Source organism: Microchirus variegatus (genome assembly GCF_963457635.1).
Source record: "Microchirus variegatus genome assembly, chromosome: 18".
Taxonomy (NCBI): Eukaryota; Metazoa; Chordata; class Actinopteri; order Pleuronectiformes; family Soleidae; genus Microchirus; species Microchirus variegatus.
The window spans coordinates 15,076,928-15,096,454 of record NC_139819.1 but is presented as its reverse complement, the minus strand read 5'-3'; the positions used below and the strand labels follow the sequence as shown (position 1 = coordinate 15,096,454).

General features: G+C 41.3%; 1 protein-coding gene across 2 annotated transcripts; it reads left to right on the top strand.

Moving 5' to 3' along the window:
- Positions 1 to 776: 776 nt before the first annotated feature.
- On the top strand, positions 777 to 19,434 carry LOC310940399 (phosphatidylinositol 3-kinase regulatory subunit alpha-like). Of its 2 annotated transcripts, none has more exons than XM_083905353.1 (17): positions 777 to 850; positions 3,630 to 4,119; positions 5,002 to 5,131; positions 7,118 to 7,210; positions 7,709 to 7,780; positions 8,036 to 8,152; positions 8,256 to 8,454; positions 9,129 to 9,211; positions 12,219 to 12,324; positions 12,936 to 13,034; positions 13,223 to 13,403; positions 13,497 to 13,622; positions 14,304 to 14,446; positions 14,709 to 14,885; positions 15,074 to 15,148; positions 16,482 to 16,652; positions 17,141 to 19,434. In XM_083905353.1, the coding sequence occupies exons 2-17, from the start codon at positions 3,928 to 3,930 to the stop codon at positions 17,328 to 17,330; spliced, it is 2,154 nt and encodes a 717-aa protein (XP_083761479.1). In that variant the 5' UTR covers positions 777 to 850; positions 3,630 to 3,927; the 3' UTR covers positions 17,331 to 19,434. The 2 variants fall into 2 exon arrangements, with proteins under 2 accessions (XP_083761479.1, XP_083761480.1); XM_083905354.1 differs by lacking the exon at positions 777 to 850 and adding an exon at positions 1,236 to 1,353.
- The last annotated feature ends 93 nt before the right edge of the window (positions 19,435 to 19,527 follow it).

The following is a 19,527-nucleotide window of genomic DNA, read 5'->3' as shown; positions in this document are numbered from 1 at the left end:
ATTTAACATCTCTATGTTTAGCAGCAGAAAATAAATATTTTAAAGATACATGGTACAAAAATATATTTTAATCACTTGCATAGATTTTTTTAAACATTGGTCTCTGCACTTCTGCATTTCATTTATTAATGAACAGAAAGAGAAATAAAAGAGAAAGCGGATGTGTGGTTTTGCATATTTATACTTTGAGAACAGATGAATGACATATTGTTACTACTGATGAAAATAAAGTTTTTATATTTTTATTGAAGTGTGCATGTATTTGTATATGTTACCTCTTCGGGACCTTTTCTGGCATAAAAACGAACCAGGACCAGAAGATGGAGACCAAGACCTGCTCCTAATGAGAGACAACCTAATTTGACTTGAGTTGTGGTTAGGTTAGGAAAGAACTGGTTACATGCTATGATTTAGTAGGTCCACATGAATGGAAGTCAATGCAGTGTCCTAAGAAGAATAGCTGCTCAAATATGTGTGTTTGTGGTGATGTATGTAATGTGCAGTTTGCCCCAGAAAAATAGTAATGATACAGGAGTCACCCTGCCTTCATTTTCACAGAGGGAGAGATACTTGCATGAATGCGGATGTGAAAATAGAATTAAATGACACGCAAATTAAGAAAAAACACGTATTCCTTTTCGCTATATAAACGAGAACAGCAGGGATTCAGAACAGCCCCAACTCAAATTTTTACTTTTACTTTTTTTTTTTTAGTTGACAGAGAGTCTCTCCAGTCTCGGGAGCGCTGCATTGAAATCTCGGTCACCGGACGTGACGTCAGTGCCATGCGTCCTTGCCTAGTTGTTGTCGTTTCTTAAATCAACGTTTGGGTCGTTTCAACGCTACAAAGGTGACGTTTATTTGAAACGTTATCAATCGATTAAGCACATTTTGTCGCAGATGATTATTTTGCAGCACATGTTTGCTGTTGTTTTTATTTTGAAAGAATTCCGGAACTTGCCGATTCCTTGCCCTTGGTGTATCTATATATATAGTTGGCTTTAGGGGAGACATTGGATTTAATAATAAAATTATATATTTATATATATATATATAATTTACCTAAGCTCCTAATATTTAATTTAAACGTTTGACATTATGAATGCCACAAATGCGTTTGATTTTGACAGTCCCCACCGGAAGTGCGTCGATGTATTTTGCCCGTCTTGACGCACTTCGTCCATCTTGACGCATCGACGGATGAGCCACTTAAAACTTTGTCTTGGATATATTCGGTAAAATCGATTGTTTTCCATTTGAAATTGCAACTGGATATCGTGACCGCTCGTTCCTCTACAATGGCGTCTGCTGTTTACATTACCGGAGGTTTTTCGCAGTGAAAGTATTAAAAAGGTGAGCCACTGTCGCGACTGACAAGCTAGCATGCTAAGCTACTGTTGGCATGCATTGTCGTTTCCCGTTTCCTGGAAGGATTTACTGTCTGACTAACGCCAGCGCTTTCTATTGCACTCTTTTACACCGTTTTTTGAGTTTTTCCTGTTCGTGGTGAAATAATAAATATTAAAAATGCCTTAATTTGTATTGTACGACGAGTGTTAAGGCCAACCAGATTTTTGTATTAATTAAATCTTTGAAGAATAAAGTCATAATATTATGATGATAAAGTCGTAATCTTCCGACAACAAAAGTCGTAAAATTATGAGAACAAAGTCATAATTATTGTTTAACCAAGATGATGAGGATCAGATGATCAGGATCAGATGATCAACAGCAACCTGCGTCAAAATGAGGAACGCTGAGCATTTGTGAAGTTACATTTGGATTGGGGCTTCACAAATACAGAAATGTCTAATCTTTTGTCATATCAACACCGCATTATCTTGAGCATTAGGGCTTTAACATTGTTGTGCTAGACAATGAGTCTGTTTGGAAAAAAGATTGACACAGACTTGGAGAAAATCACCTCTTTTGTGAACTGGAGGAGGAAATGGCTGGTAGTGGTAAACAGCTGAGTTCTGTTGCTATTTATTAATAATAATACATTAGATAATGATTTTTTTTTAAATCACATAATATTACGACTATATTCTCGTCAAATTACGATTTTTCTCTCGAAAGATTAAACATTTTTTTCTTCAGTTTGGCCCTAGTGGCCGTATTTTTTTGCTTTGACGCATATTATACTTAAACATTTCAGTCTGTCTGTAGCGTGAACTAAACGAAAGCCTCCTACGTGTTTTTTCGTTTGTGACTGTTGTATATATGTAACATTAATTATTTATAAATAGTAAATCCACTTTGGCAGGTGAAAATCAATCTTTCCATCTTTTCAGCATATCTGAAATGTATGTTCTCATTTTACACTCAACAAAAATATAAACGCACAAAGAAGTACTTGTAGTTATTGTTATATGACATAACAGAGTAACTATCCAAAAAATAACAGTACAACTTTATCAATAAAGTGGCTTTAATTTGTGAGCATTAGGATCAATTTCAAAACAAAAGTCCTAGAGTAATGGCAGGAAGAACACAATGGGGGTCGATGATCCAAGTTCACAAACTTCAATAACGTGTGTCCACTATTAGCCTCACGCTGAGCGCTACACCGGCGACACATGGACATCACCAGGTTGTCGATCGTGGCCTGGAATGATCGTGGAATGATGCACATTCAGTTGTGTTGCCACAGCTGTAACGTTCAACCCAGCACTCAGCATGCCAATGGCACGCTCCCTCATGATTTGAGACATCTGTGGCATATTGACAAGTGACAAAAGTCCACATTTTGTGTTGCCCTTTTATTGACCAGACCATAAGGAGTGTCTGTGTACTGGTCACGCATATTGACCACCACTCTGCTATCCTTTATGACTCTCGTGAGTTGAAATACTTAATCTGAGATTGTAGTCAATAGGAATGGCCAAGTGACACTGGACTACTGGTCAAATAATTTGAAATTCCACCTTCTTAAAACAAAGATGTGCTACCTTTTGATGATCAACCTGGTATTGCTTTGATTTGAAGATTGTTGTGTTATTGACTTAATGTGACTACATTATGGACCCGAACAAGGAATATATTGATTTCTATTGATTAAATATTTCATTAATAATACATTTTCCAGCTAATCTGATAAGTATTTGTTAGACATTTATCAGGTCAAGAAATTATCTGCAACTGATTTGATTATTTCCCCCAGTTATTAACTGTCTTCTGTGGAATCTCTTGATATTCTGTGTTTGATGACTGATACGATCCCCTCTCTTAGTGTTGGTTTAGACTTGGCTACAGCTGTCAATGATTTCCTCCTTTTTTTTTCTTCTGGAATATATATATATAATATTATATATATAAATAAATGTCCGGTTTAGTCAGTCCAAAGTACAAAAACATAACCCCTCAAGCTTTATAGCTGATACCTGAATTTGGATATGTGCTGATACCGATACTACTAGACTGGATTTCTGCAACCGGTTGTGTAGACTCTCCAAGGTTTCCACTGTTGCTGTGCCAAAGCTCTGAATATTCTCCTATCCCACATGAAGTCGTTTCTTACTAAATTTTATGTCTGTTACTTAAATGCAGATACATTAGAGAAGCTCTAGCCACAGAACACTTGCAGCTTGTCCTTGTGTAAAAGCTTTGACCTACTTCTTCTCTCTCAGGTTCATCCATCTCATCGCCAGATGTGGCTTCTACCGCTGCTCAGACTCCTGTTCATGAACGGTGAAGATGCTTTGATTGAGCAGCTGTGGCTCGGCCTGGAGGGATGACAGGACAATAGCAGACATGGAGACAGGGGAGACACACAAACAGCTGGAAGTGCTACATTTACAAAGCCAATATTATCTGCTTTAGATCGCCTCAGGATAAGGAAAAGCTATTTTTATAAAAAAAAAATATTTTTATCCATCGCTGTTTCTGATAGTTATTGCAAAGCCATACATACTCAAAAACGTCAGGATGAGCTCAGAGGGATTTCAATACCGTGCACTGTATGACTACAAGAAGGAGCGGGAGGAGGACATCGACCTGCATGTTGGGGACATGTTGCTGGTCAGTAAAGGAGCACTGCTTGCACTTGGCTGCACAAATGGAGCTGAAGAACGACCATCAGAGATAGGATGGCTGCCAGGCTTCAATGAGACCACTCAGGTAGGACCCTGAAACATTTAAGCACATTCCTGAGAACACCAGTGAGACAAGTTTCTTTTTCATTAACATGGTGGCACCAGGTTTGGTCTTAGGCCGTGATTGGTCCTGGTTAGTTCTTCATTTATATCTAGTCCAATCATATGTTTGAGCAGGGTCTGTCTTGGGTTAATGCAGTTGCACCAAGTTAGTCCTGGATTAACTTGGTTGGACCAGGTTAGTCCTAGATTAATTTGGCTGGACTGAGGACGCTTTCACACCTGTGGTTCGATTGCTTTGGTCCGCACCAGTGTTGCAATGTAGCAAACAGACGTGGGTACGGTTTGCTTTCACATATGCAGAGTTCTAAACGAACCAAAATAGACGGCGAAGACCATCGGCACCTGAACCAGACTAACCCCCGATTTCCACCTCAGCGCTGCACTGCCGTAAAGCCTGGTTTATACTCACCATAGTGTGGTTTATACTCGCCGAAGTGTGCCGGGCGCGCCAAAAAAGACGTCATATCCTGTGTCGCGGCAGGTGCGTGTCGCTGCACTAGGGCCCGCACTTCTGAATTTGTCAGCTACGGCGCGCGCCAACTCTTCATTTTCAATGGAAGGCTGGCCGAGCATGTCTGCTTGTACACGCAATTGTATGACTCTTCTGTCCGAGATTACATTCACACCTATGCAAACAAACCGTACCAAGGGACCAAACACGTTTGGTGCGCACCAAATGCTGTAGGTGTGAAAGCACCCTGAATCAGACCTGGATAAACATGGTTTGTTCATGTTCGCCCTGGATTAACGAGGATCTACTGGATTAGTGCTGGATTAACATGTGTCTATTTAAAGTTATCATAAGTTATACTTAGACATCTGTGTGTCTTAAAATGCTCCTCAGGAAAAAGGCGACTTTCCAGGGACATACGTGGAGTTTATTGGCAGAAAGAGAATGTCCCCACCAACACCAAAACCCCGCCCACCCAGACCACCATCTGCAGCATCAGGGAGGACTGACTCAGAATCGGAGTGTGAGTTAAGTTCGACAAAATAGCCCTTCCTCTTTTTTTCTTTTCTTGAAAAAAAGGTGAATTTTCACATTGTTTTGACCTGTGCGATTAAACTTTAAACAAACTATGATCCTGCAGCCAAACGTGTACAAGTTAACATGAAAATGACATGATCAGAGACAAGAATATTTGCTGTTTGCTTTGTGTGAACGCTCCTTTGCGCCTAAACGTTTCATAGATCCACTTAGAGAGTTTGTTCACGGAACCAATCAGGATCTTCCCTGTAATCGAGATGACCTGTTGCCAACCGAACCCTGAATCAGTGGTAACAGTAACAGTGTTAAATTCTCCAAATATGATGGTGCATAGTAAAAACTGTTTTTAGCCTGAAACGAGGTTGGTGTGAGTCACACACTTCAATTTCCTTCAGCTGCTTCCTCATCATAGGTTTAATGACGCACGCTTACGCACAGACACACATGAACTTAACTCAACACTCATCGGGGCGACACAGCTTTTGTTTATAGTCGGACGAATTTTCCAAGTTTAACTCCTCTACGGAAATGTGTCCTCAAATATAGCCGGTGAGCAGGAGGCACATCTTTGTACAGCATATACAGACTAAACTCTAACCACAAGATGGAAAACACATTTTCAAAAACCTCTGAACACCAAGTATGCATTTAATGCTTTGAGTTTACACATGCACACGCACACTAAAAACCTTGACCTAACCTTAAAGCATTTCTTCACCTTAAAATATAGTCATTTACATGATGAGGAATTGTCTTTTGTCCCCATAAGGTGACTGTGTAAACAGGTTTACGTCCCCACATTAGTAATACATGGACACACACAGCAATGTTGTGGTTGCTGACTGAACAGATCACAGCTCTGTGCTGCTGCTGCTGCTGCTGCTGCTGCTGCCACCAGTTTTAACAAAAAAACACAGGAAGTGTGTTTATGTGTAAATGTATACACGTCTCTACAAGACTACAAAGATAGGTTTGCATGACAATTGGTCCTCACGACCAATTGTCATGCATGCAAACCTATCTTTGTTACGACATTTTGGCAGTCCCTCACAACTTTAAAGTGCTTTTTGGGCGTTAAAGCAGATCTATGCAGAATTTTTACCCTAATTTATCATTGTCATTGTGAAGCTTAAATGGCTCTGGCCATGAGACTCACGCATTTGATTGGCTTCACATGCTCTCACGCCACACCTCCGATTTCTCACGCTGAAGTACACATCAAGATTAAAAACGGTTCTTAACTTTAAGGCGCGTCACATGTGGGCGGGCACTGAAAATATCAGGTAATCAATACACGAGCCCGTGCTTTTCATTACAATAGCTACATAAAGTATATCAATGGCCACATGGCTCCTCGTCTGTATGCTGGAGGAGAAAATTATGTCACTTTCATCATGACTCTCGTATGAAACTAGAGGTGGGAATTCGACAGATCTGTGGCAATAATGGACCAGCAACGCCGTTTTCTCCTCCAGCACACCGACGAGGAGCGATGTGCCATGCGGCTATTGTTATACTGTTATGGTGGCCCTGAGAGGTCAAGGCGCTGCAAATATCACAGCACAACAAATGAAGAGAAATATGGAATTAGATTTGTGTCAATATTTTCAAACAGCACTTTTCATGAAGCAAGCAAGAGTTTTTTAGAAGCAAATAAATATTGATTTAATCATTCAAAAATATATTATTTTATTGTTTGAAATAAAAAGTGTGTCACACAGCCATAAACTGTAGAAATACAGTTTCAGGTCCTAAAACAATGTAATGTGTGGAAGGAACGCTTTTCCGTCAGAAAAGTATGCATATTCACCTAAACCCATATTCACAGTTTCCGTGTGGACTGCCCCTTAATGATTGATTTTATGATTTGGCACAGGCCCTTAGTCAGAAATGACAGCAGCTCAGACTTTACCTAACTCTAATGTAAGTCTGTTTTTCTGATTACGTTGTTTGTTGTTGTTGTTTTCTTCAGGCTTCATGTTGCCAGACCTCCCAGATCAGTTTGGACCACCAGACACAGCCCCTCCCCTCCTTAGCAGACTGATGGAGGCCATAGAGACAAAAGGTACTAAGCTCATGTGTTACAGTGAATAAAAACACATACACGGTGAGGTGTTGCTAATCACTTGGTTCCACTGATGTGTAGAGCAGCAGTGAAGGTGAATCTTGAATGGCCGATGTTTTTGCTTTTCCACAGACCACTGCAGAATAAACTCTTCTGCTCTTCAAAATCACAGAACCTCAGTATGTCCAGCAATGTGAACTATTGAGAGTTATGATGGTTGTATTGTGCAGGATGTTGCATTCATGCATTTGCTTGTAAAAAAACAACACCCCATAGCACTGAGCTGGAAAGAATATCTATCAGTTTTATTTATCGAAGCACCATATCAAATTGACTAATCTAGCCATTCATGAGTCAGCCAGAATATGCTTTTTAAAATTGTCTTAATCTGGCTCAATCTGGAGTATTCACACACTGCTTTATATAATTATGTTTTATCCTCACTGTTGCTGCATTTTGTATAAGGATGAATTTAAACAAAGCTCTGTGATTCTACAGGTCTCGACAGTCCCAGTCTTTATCGCAGTGTGAGTGGAGGTGGTCTGGATACCCGGCAGCTGGCAGATACTGGTAAGAAGCAGCAATGACCAATCAGTTTTCATTTTGTTTTCAGTTTTCTGCTCCACTTACTTATTTACAAAAAGCTGTGACCAAAAAAAAAAGTTCTTGCCACAGAGCTCTAGATTCTCTTGAGGCCAGGATTGAAATAAGTAATGAATGACTATGAATAATTTTATACTGAATTTAGCTCAATCTTCCACTTGGTTCTCCTCTCTGTTCCTTCATTTCTCTGTTGATTTGAAACTGGGGTGTTTTTGTTTTCAGACCCGGAGCAGCTGGAGGTGCCATCACTCTGTGAAGGGGTGGTTCGGTTCCTTCTGGACCTCCCTGGCCCCGTCCTCCCATCTTCGCTACAGGCCGATATGATCCATGCAGTGCAAGGTCAGCAGAAGTCAAAACCCTCATGTCATGTCCTAACAATTCAGATGTTTCATGTTTGGGTCGCTATTTGTTCACACTTCTGTTCCCCTGTTTCTGTCCACAGAGGTCCGAGACCCAGAGAACTGTGCCCAGATGCTCCGAGGCGTGGCAAGCTCACCGACCTGTCCCACCCAGTACGGCCTGACCCTGCTCAGCGTCGTTCGGCACCTGGCCCGGGTCTGTTTTCACGGCTCCAGAAACCAGCTGAGCCCTCGGAACCTGGCCGAGAGCTTCAGTCCTCTGCTGTTCAGACAAACGGCAGGGTCCGTAAGACACACAAAACAAACAAAGCTTATTGCATTAGTAGTTTTATTCTATAAAGCTCCAGTAGCTTTCATCACGCAAATAACGTTAAACCCCTCTGGCAGGCAGCAATGCTGTTCACCTCTATAGTTTATACTGACAACATTTAAGTCAGTCAATATGTCAGAAATCTCTTGTCTCTTTGCTGGCTGTTTTCATGAACAAATTGACATTGGCATGTTTTGTTTTTTTTGCGATGCATATTTCGATATTAAAAAATACAGGAATGAGTGCGCTCACTGTATCTGCACTCACACGCTTCTCTCTAAACAAAGACATTATTTCCCTTTCTTTCCCCTGGCTTGGTTCATTCTGTCTGTGTTTCCGTTTTAATTTCTGTGATGTTTACAATGTCGTCTTCTCTGTTTTTGGTGGACTGTTAAAGCTTAAACTTCCAGACCTGGCATATGTACTACAGCTGATGGAGATATTTCCTGAAACAGCGCTGTATTGACGGGGAACTTTTTAAAAACGCCAAAGAGAAAGATTTTTTATGTTTCGTTCCGTTTCCTTCTCACAGTCTCTCCCTCTTGTGTATCGGAGTGGTGTGTGTGTCTGATGACTTGAACTAACGTCCACTTGACAGGCCAAACTTGTATCTTGAATCTAACTATGACTCTGTTTGTCTCTTTAGGTCAGAGTCTGGTTTTGATCCTCTGGTTCAGGTCCTGGAGGTTCTGATAACCAGTGAGCTCAACATGAACCAGGCTGCTCCAGGTAACATAAATACACAGACATGTACACATTAACATGCACCTCACTTTAGAAAAATTATAAAATACAAACCTGTATTTACAGGTTAAACGTGATACTGTTGATAGGAAACGCTAAAATGCTTGAATTAATCAGCTCTGTTGTCATTGTGTGCAAATAGAACGTTTGTGTTTATCAGTGATCGTAGCTCTAATGGTTTTGTTCTCACTTGAATGGATATTTTTTATTCCTCTATCACAGCATCACCCTGGTTTTGTGTCTCATTGTCAAATGTTGTAGATGCTGGTCATGTCCTTCCACACGATGAGACCATAGAGGTGAAGTTAGAGATTGCAAAAACATGGGGGAAAAACATGGTGATGAACAGGAAGTTCAACGTGTGTGGTTAGCTAATTTTCAATATCCTGTTCTCAGCAGTGAACAGGATGGTTTGCACTGTCGTCTCCATGGTTCTCAACTTTATTTATCAAACAGTGTTTATGCTTGTTTTTTTACTACTATTATTCCCCTGTGACACAAGGGAGCTCATGTCTGGCCAGAACAGCTGCTAAAAGAAGCAGGACAAATCATTTTGAAATTTGATTTCGGCTCGGGTGGGCTTGTTGCATTTACTCTTTCTTGAACCTGAACTGCACTGGTTAATTTCACAAGCAGCATAGTTGATGATTCTTTGTTGTGCACAAAGCCTTACCAGCTGGTCCGCTCTCTCTGACTTGCCATTACTCTCCCCGGTTAGATGTGTCTTCCAGCAACAAAATCTCAGTGGCCAGTAGTTCTGGTAAAAGTAATACAATATGGTGAACATTATACATGGGTTACACTTAAACAATGTTTAAGTATATTTTTGGGGCTTTTTATTGCCATTTATTAACAGTACAGTGGAGAGAGAGAGACAGGACATGGGGAGGCAGAGAGGGGGAATGACATGCAGGAAAGGGCTGCCCTGATGCAGGATTCGATTACTTAATAAAACTGAACACAGAAAACACAGTGGATAGAATTGATAAAGACTGATGAGGATTTCCAATCAAAATAAGATTGACAGATTATTCAATAATTAAGTTGTCACAGGCTGATTTCTTCAGTCAGCAGTAAAGTACAGTGCCTGTCATTTTACTGCTTAGTCATTCAGTGTCAGTTTGAGTGTATTGATCGGTCGGTCAGACTGAGTGGCAATTAAAACAGAAGAGAAGGGAAGAGGATAAGGGGAGAGGGGATGTTATCTCGGTAATATCACTGCCATTGTTGGATTGGTTGGGGGCAGTGGTGATGTCATACTTCTCCAAGCTTCTCTCCTGAGCTTTGAACTGAGACTAAGAGAGAATCAGAGGTGGAAAAAGTACTAAAATATTGTACTCAAGTAAAAGTAGCAATACTTTGAAATATTACTCAAGTAGAAGTAAAAGTAGTAATCTGAAAATGTACTTAAGTAGAATTAAAAACTAGTTCATTTGAAATGTACTTAAAAGTGACTTAGTTACTTTGCGTGGGGTGTGAGGGTAGTAGAAATATGACAAAGGGGTCAGAAATCCAAAACTATTTTGGAGCTCACGCGCCCGGCGCGACACAGGATATTACATCACTTTTGGCGCGCGCCCTCTATGTTCATGCGCCAGTGCTGGTGCTAATTACATCATCATTCGTCTGGTTCTGGTGTATATTTTCCCCCTGTAGGTCTTCATTGTGCTGAATTTTTATTTTTACTCAGTAACGGATAGGATTTATAAAGTAACTAAGTACAATACTTGAGTCAATACGCACTCAAGTAAAATACAAAATCCTGATTTTAAATTGTACTTAAAAAATACAAAATACACAATACACAATAAACATTCTTTCTGTAGCTGAGGTGGAAATGTAAAAGGATTAGAGTGGGTAGAAGAAGAAATCCTGCAAGTCTCCGTGTGGTAGAGAGTCTCTTAGAAAATAAGAGAATAATCACAAAGAGAGAAAAGGTATCTGCAGAAAATGTAACCTAACCTCTTTCCTATGAGATGTCGTCAGTGATTTTGAGGCTGGGTTGAGCAGTTGGTTCAGATGAAGGCAGGAGATGATGAGATCCAAACAGAAACGGTCCGTGTTTTGCTCTGCTGCTGAAACGCCATGGAGGCGGGTGAGGGTTTAGAGAGGCTGACATGGAGCATGATGTGGGAAGCAGGGCCAAGGACAGGAGAAAATCCTCTTACATTTATATCCAGAGTCCAGGTAGGATCCTAGACCTGAAGCCAGAGCTGTCAAAGGGGACAACACCTGTAGTGGTGTGACTCACACATGATATAATGGCCGTCGCTGTTCCACTTTTTAAAATGGAGTTTAAATTGTGACACAGAAATGTTCTTGAATCTTGAACTGGAGTTTTGCATTGAGCGTGTCTTTATTTGTCTCTGTAAAGTTACACACAGTGTCGTGTTGTCCTGCAAATGTTTCTGGCAGCTGATGATGATTTTATTATTGAAAATGAAGACATCCTCAAATGTTTACTTTTGTCAACAAACTAAAATCATCTACTTTACTGACATAGAGGAGAAACTGCCTGTGAAAGGAGAAATATGGCCTTGGGTCTCCGGAAAAAATTAGAGGAAATCAGTTCTGTGTGGGCATTACCCAGTCTTGTGTTAATGTTTAGACAGTAAGTGTTTGAACTAAACTATGAACGTATTAAGTTAAAGGTGAAGAATTCTAAAAGCATATAAGTGGAACCTTCTTTGGAAATCAAACTGAAGGTCGCCTTCAGCTAGTGTTAAGCTTGATATATCTCATGTCCCTTGCTGTGTTAAATGTTAAATACAGCAACATCCTTAACTGTGAGCCACAGAAAATTAAGAGTTGCAGTTCCAGTGTTTAAATGAGTGCAGGAAACAACCCAATTTGAGTATGTCAAGAGATGAGATTAATGCCAAGGGAGTGAAATTAGATATAATCACATCTTCATTCTGTGTCTTCACACTGTGTCTTTGTAGTGTTGTATTCAGTTTTAATGACTACTTTTGTCTCTGATTCTGTCTTTCAGCTTTACCTCCCAAACCAGTGAAGTCATCAACTTCAGCAACTCCCAGTAGCTTTAACAATAGTATTGCTCTGCAGGATGCTGAGTGGTACTGGGGAGACATTTCCAGGTAACATACCAATCAATCGAGCCAAGTTTAGGGCTGTAGCTTAACAATTAAACAAGGTTAATTAAATATTAAAAATATCCATCCATCTTCTACCGCTTTATGTAAAATAAAAATGTAAACATCGAGTGCAGATTTTCCATGCAGCTTAGTATGTATTGATTCCTGTGACAACTTCTTTGATCTCTGATGTTTACGGTGGTCTGTTTTTTTGTTGCCATCAAGTGGGAAGAGATTGTTACATCACTCATAATAACCTTCCACTGAGTGACATGTACAAATCTGACATTGTGTGCTATTGAAGAAGAGGTGAAACTCACTTTTAAGACAATAAACCCTTGACAATTCTTTAGTGAGAAATGGCGTCAATTTCCCGTAAACGTCCATTCAAACTTATTTCTGCAACCATCGGGGTTACCCCCTGGTGGCTCTTCAAAAATATTTTCACTTCAGATCCATCTGAAATCTCTACTTTTTTTAATATATGATCTATGGTCTCCTCACATGTTGAATGTACTCTATTTTGTTATGTGCTTTTGTTCACTTGATTTAAAAAAACAAAAATGTATGTATAATGTTAGATGTATGCTTGAACATGCCATTGTGTTTAACAGGGAGGAGGTAAACGAGAAACTGAGAGACACAGCTGACGGTACATTTCTGGTGCGAGACGCCTCCACTAAGATGCACGGAGACTACACTCTAACTCTGAGGTGACAAAGCTATCAGTTAGTTTTTATATAGGCCTATTTAAATTTAGTTTTGTGTTTTCATAAAAAATACATCATATAATACATCTGTATGTTTTTTATCTTGTGGGGCCCACTTTGGGCAGCTCTGCTTTAAAGAATGATCTACAGACACAGGTAGTTGACCTGATTTGTCCTCTGCCACTTCACAGGAAAGGAGGCAACAACAAGCTGATAAAGATTTTTCATCGGGAGGGGAAATACGGCTTTTCTGACCCTTTGACCTTCAGCTCAGTGGTGGAGCTGATCAACCATTACCGCCATGAATCTCTGGCCCAGTATAACCCCAAACTGGACGTTAAACTGCTCTACCCAGTCTCCAAACACCAACAGGTCTGCTAATGTTTTCCCAGTGCACAATGCAATGGCGTGTTCTTGTATTGGTTGACAAGTCATTTGATTGGAAGCATTGTTGTCATTCTTCAGGACCAGGTGGTGAAGGAGGACAGCATCGAAGCTGTGGGTAAGAAGCTCCATGAGTATCATCTGCAGTACCAGGAGAAGAACAGAGAGTATGACAGGCTGTATGAAGAGTACACCAGAACATCACAGGTACACATTAGCACTACTATTCTACTAAAATGAATTTTAGACAACCCAAATTAGCAATAAATTATGACTTTTTTCTTCTTTTCTGCTGCCAGGCAGTCATGCACAGAGCAGCCTCTTAACAGAAGCAGAACATAGTTGAGATGTCCAATCAGTATTTGGTCAGCCTCTGTGACATTGACTGAGTTTCTTATTTTATATCTGCATTTTGTGTGTTGTAGCAGTCAATTACAATGTGCATGTTGGTGATGAAGAAAAGCAAGCAGTGACTATGGTTCAATTTGACCAACAGGAACTGTGTTTTATGAACTGCAGCAGGCTCTGCGTTGGGTCAGATACAGAAACATTGTCACGCTTGGGTTGTTCTCTCTTGGACCCTAGCTGTGTGGTCTTGATTGGTTCTCTCTCACACACATGTACAGACACTTTGGTGTGACAGAAAGTTAAGTTTTCTGTCTATAAAACAAGGTGGAGCCTCCATCACTTAGTCCTCACAGGTCACACACACACACACACACACACACACACACACACACACACACACACACACACACACACACACACACACACACACACACACACACACACACACAGCATGTTGGGAAATGCAGTTCCAGAATCTGTTTTAATCTCTCTTTATCCTGTTTGTTTCTTTTCCTCTCGCCCTTCCTCTTCCTCCCTCAGGAGATCCAGATGAAGCGGACAGCCATTGAGGCATTCAACGAGACCATAAAGATCTTTGAGGAGCAGTGTCAGACTCAGGAGCGCTTCAGCAAAGAGTACATTGAGAAGTTTCGTCGAGAGGGCAATGATAAGGAGATTCAGAGGTAGGCCGTTACCTTGGTAACTGACAGAGACTTCGTGTTGCTGTGGCAACAGTGCCCACAGGAATAAAACCACCTGCTGGTAAATCTAGTTCAGGGCTGGAAGTAGTTGAGTTCGGAGACTGTGAAATGTCGAACTCTGTCAAACTCCTTCTGCCTTCCTTCCATCCTCCAGTCACTGATGTTGATGTTGTTCCTTACGGACCGAATGTATCGACATATTCTTACATAATCTGTTTCACTCATGTCTCCTTCGTCATTACAGAATTATGGAGAACTACGACAAGCTAAAGTCTCGAATCAGTGAGATCGTGGACAGTAAACTTCACCTTGAGGTGGATCTGAAAAAACAGGCCGCTGACTACCGAGAGATAGACAAGAAGATGAACAGCATCAAACCAGACCTTATCCAGCTGCGCAAGACCAGGGACCAATACCTCATGTATGTCACATACTTGCACTGTGACATGTAACATATACATTCAATCTGAAGTTGGGTTTGTGTGATATACAGGATCTCACTCTTTTTTCCTCTCTCATCACATTTTTTATTTTCTTCGACTGTATCATATTGGTTTCCCGTTGATCTGTGTTCACAATACTAAGACCTCTGCTGCATGTGTTTCTCAGGTGGCTGACACAGAAAGGCGTTCGTCAGAGGAAACTGAACGAGTGGCTCGGCCTGAAAAATGAAACCACAGAAGAGTAAGTTTGTGTATGCCAGGTGTAAGCTTTGATTGATGACAAGGAGGAACTGTGAAAGAAAAAAGGGATGGACCTTAATTAGAATGTGAGGGCCAGCAGGTCTCCTAATGACACCCACTCTCAATCACACCTTAGCCCTGCCTGAAGTGTGACTTGTTATTAATTAACTTACAAAATAGACATCATGCTGCATTGAAAAAACATTGAGTTGTAGTGAAACATCTTCTGATGCATAGCTAGGGCACTTCATCAGTGATGTACCTGAGGTCATTGGGTGTTTCGGGTCTTTCCAACATCAGACGCCCTCTATCAGGTGACCCAGGTTGATCAGGTCTCAACTGGTGCCCTTGCAGCACTTGACCATGCATCCACCCTCTTGATCCAGAGCCACCTAGAAGCTTTCTCTGCTGACTCTGTGTTGTTATGGATGGCCCTCCTCCTTCTCGCTCCTGTTTTGCAGAGCGCAGTACAGGCTCTGCACTGATAATGTCCGGCAAAACATCTGCACCCAACCTCCACAGGCAAGCTCCTTGCCTTCCTGTAGCCTTGTCTGTGGCAATCGCTGACTAGGCTGTCATACTTCTCCCTCTTCCACTCAAAGGCCTCCTCCATTCGTTCTTCCCACTGCACAGTGAGCTCCAGCATGAGAACATTCTTTGTTGCCTCTGACACCAGAACGATGTCAGGTCTGAGGGTGGTCTTAACAACATGCTGGGGGAACTTGAGTTGGCTGCCCAGGTCCACTGACAGCTGCCAGTCTTGTGCAGTGTTGAGAAGTCCTGATGTTGCTCTCGGTGTTGTTCTTGGCTTCTCCCCAGCTCTGATGGAGTTGATGGATTTCTTTGTGGGTTTTGACCTGCAACAGCTGGCGATGCCACTACAGATGCTCTCTGCAATGGTCTTGAGCACCTGATCGTGACGCCATCGGTATCTGCCTTCCCCCAGAGCTTTTGGGCAGCAACTCAGTATGTGCTCTAGAGTCCCCTTTCCCTGGCAAAGGTTCAAGACCTTGAACTTGAGCGATATTGCTCAAGCTCCTCGGGAGTCCTAACCATCTCCTCAAGTAGCGACTGACTCTCCTTTTTATATCTGAGATGGTAGTTATCGGGAAGTCATAGAGGAGCAGAGAATGAGACCATAAACTTTTACTTGCATACCAGCCAGTGTCACCCCGATTAATCCGTTTTACTTTTATGAGGAGGAGACAACCGATACCCATGTGGCACACAACAGTGATGATAAGGGTGTACTGCACCTAGAACAGCACTTCAAGTTGGTGCGGTTCTAATTTTGTGAGTTATGTTGGTGGCGCTAACATGTGATTTCCCCCCAGTGAGTACAGTATGGTGGAGGACGAGGAGGACCTCCCCCATCATGACGAACGTCTCTGGCGCCTGGGAAACATCAACCGCAACCAGGCCGAGTCTCTGCTGCGAGGGAAGCGAAATGGCACCTTCCTGGTCCGAGACAGCAGCAAACCGGGCTGCTACGCCTGCTCTGTGGTGTGAGTTTTGCCTCGTCACCTGTTCTGTTTGTTTAAAATATTAACTTGTTGGCCAGAGTCACCAGTGTCTGTGCTGCATTCACTGGCATAGGGAAAAGCAAAAGAACTAGAGGAACAAATGCACATTTTCTTTTCTTTTTTGTTGTACTGTAAAATATACATATAGCATAGTAAACTTTACCCCAAAAGTGGAGTGGCTTTGCAAGCTACATGACTTTACTGTCATGTCATGAATTTTGGGGACTGTATCATTTGTGTTTGCTTGTGTATTTTCCTGGGGTTAATGCTAGAACTAACAACATTCATACAGCCAAGCCCTCTTTCTCTTTCCTTGGTCTCTTTCTGTGTTGGGGTGTGCACACAAAAAAATAATTCCCTGTTTATGATACTATGAATGAATCTCTTTTTCTTTCAAGTTCTGAAAAAATAACCAGTTTTTTCATTTTTTATTTCTGATCCTGTCCCCTCTGTTTCCATTCCTCTCTCAGAGTGGACGGGGAGGTGAAACACTGCGTCATCAACAAGACGGGCACCGGCTACGGTTTCGCTGAACCCTACAACCTTTATGGATCCCTAAAGGAGCTGGTGCTGCACTATCAGCACACATCACTGGTCCAACACAATGACTCGCTCAACGTCACGCTGGCCTTCCCCGTCTACAGCCAGCAGAGGTGGTGACCCTGCCCCAGCCCCTTTTCTCATATATTGTCATCATAGAGGAGCAGCCAGACCTCATGTACACACCTTACCACCTGGTCTGACACACGTCCCCAAACATCTCTCTAACCTGATGCTGCGTTTAAAGCTCTGTGTGAAAATGACGTAAAAGACGTTTGAAGATCACAGTGAAAACCCACTCCTGCATGTTTTCTGTCAACTACATTAAGGCTACATCCACAGTCCTGGCTCCTGTGTTATCAAAATTATCTCTGTTCAGCGGGTGTTCCAGCTCTGTATTGGAGGTTATCTGCGTCCACACTGACACACCTGAAAACCTACGTCATCTGACCATTCAGGTAGACTAGGCATGCACATGTTGGTGGAAACAGTAGGCAGAATATTGACATTGACGGTGACATAGTGAAACTGAAATGACAGCTGTTCAGACTAAAACAAAGGAATTATTTTCAAACAAAAATGGAGTCCGCAATGTTTACAAATGTGTCAGTTTTGAGGGCTTTAATAATCCTAGGGTGACATTCACAGTAGGCATATCGGAGTAATGTGTTTTAAATGATAACAGAGTAGAGTGGATCTAGCCTAAGGGGGGCCATTCAAATGCAGCATCTTATGCGCACACAAATACATCATCAATGAAGACATGCACTCAAACAATAATGACACTGTTATGATGAGTAGTAATTGCAGTGGGTATCTGTTGCAGTTTGCAACTGTGAGCACATCTTTTGATAATCGGTGCCAAAGAAGTGGGTCAAACTGGTCTTTGTCCACTCTGCTGTGATCGTAATGCGGTGGTCATAATCCATGGTCTTTTTTAGATTGTTTTCCTTGGTTTAATGTCTTATTAATTCACTGAGGCTGCAGCAACTTCAATCACCTCAGTAGCTCCCACATTATTGTTGCTTAATGAAGGACATGACCGAAGGGTAATCACACCGGTGCCTCGGTTAGAAACACCTCTGACATCCTCCATTTAGACGTTGCATATGAATGGACCCTTAGTCTCATTTAAACAAGTCACTGCTTCAAACATAATACATCAAAGAAAAGTCAAGTTGTCAGTGGAAAATTTAAAAAATATATATTTTTTAAAGAAAAATTGGCACATGATAATTAATTGTTGTTTTCTCAAGCAGATATTAACATGTAGCTTCTTCTTTACCTTATTAACAATGAACGCATTGTTAAAAATGTGTAAATGGTAGCATGCTCAGGCTAAAACCAGGTGCTTTATTTTTACGGTGTGCAAGATTAACCCTGAATGCCTCTGGAGGACAAATTTGAATGTCCAGGGTGAAGAAGTTAAGGTTTTGAGAGACAAAGTTACGGAGTGTCATGTCAGACCGGGGTGCTGTTCTGGACTAAAGTACAGCAGGGGGAGCTGAAAAGAGGTCCTCTGGTTTAAAATGACAGAGTACCCCTTTAAGCACAGTTCTCAGCTGCTGCTGACGATGACAACTGGAGCAAAGTGCTGTTGATGACAATGATGTCCTATACAAAACCATCCAGGGAGAGAGTGGTTTTTAATACACTGTGAGTGACTCTGAACGAGGTTTAAAGTGAAGGTCAATCAACAAATCCGCATTTCATTTCAGGAAAGAAGAAACCTTCATCCAGACCATCAACAGTGTTTTCTAGGTTCCTGATTCTTCGGATATCATTAGGACTTTGGGCCAAGTGGACATACGATTCATATATTCTTTCATTTCAGTTTGTTTGTCCTGATCCTGAGTTCTCAAACATCCATGTCGGTTGGATTGAGAATGTGAATCTTAAAGACAAAAACAAATCAGGAAAGATGACATTTGTGTTCAAACACTTCCGGGATTTCAGTGGACGTAAGGACAATGCGACAATAAAAATCTGAACCACAACTTTTAATCTTTAATCTTTTGTATATTAAGAGACGTGACTTGGTACAGGACATTAAAATGTTAGAGGATTTCAGGGTGTCTGTTGTCATGGTGACCACTTGGTGAAAACGGTCACATTTTTAAATTGAGCTTTTTCTCAACGTCTTGATGCTTCAGAATCAGCACATTACAAAATGTCTGTAAATGTCCTAAACATTTTAATCTCATTCTTTTCATATTTATTTTCTGTAACACCTGATCGGTTTTGTGAGGGAGCGATGACATGAACATCGGCCTGTAACGTCAGACAATAGGAAGTGATGGAAACTTTCAGCTCTGAA

Coding starts and splice junctions, on each gene's coding strand:
- LOC310940399 (XM_083905353.1), top strand. CDS start 3,928: ATGAGCTCAGAGGGATTTCAATACCGTGCACTGTATGACTACAAGAAG. Junction 5,132..7,117: donor GACTGACTCAGAATCGGAGT/GTGAGTTAAGTT, acceptor TGTTTTCTTCAG/GCTTCATGTTGCCAGACCTC. Junction 13,404..13,496: donor CAGTCTCCAAACACCAACAG/GTCTGCTAATGT, acceptor GTCATTCTTCAG/GACCAGGTGGTGAAGGAGGA.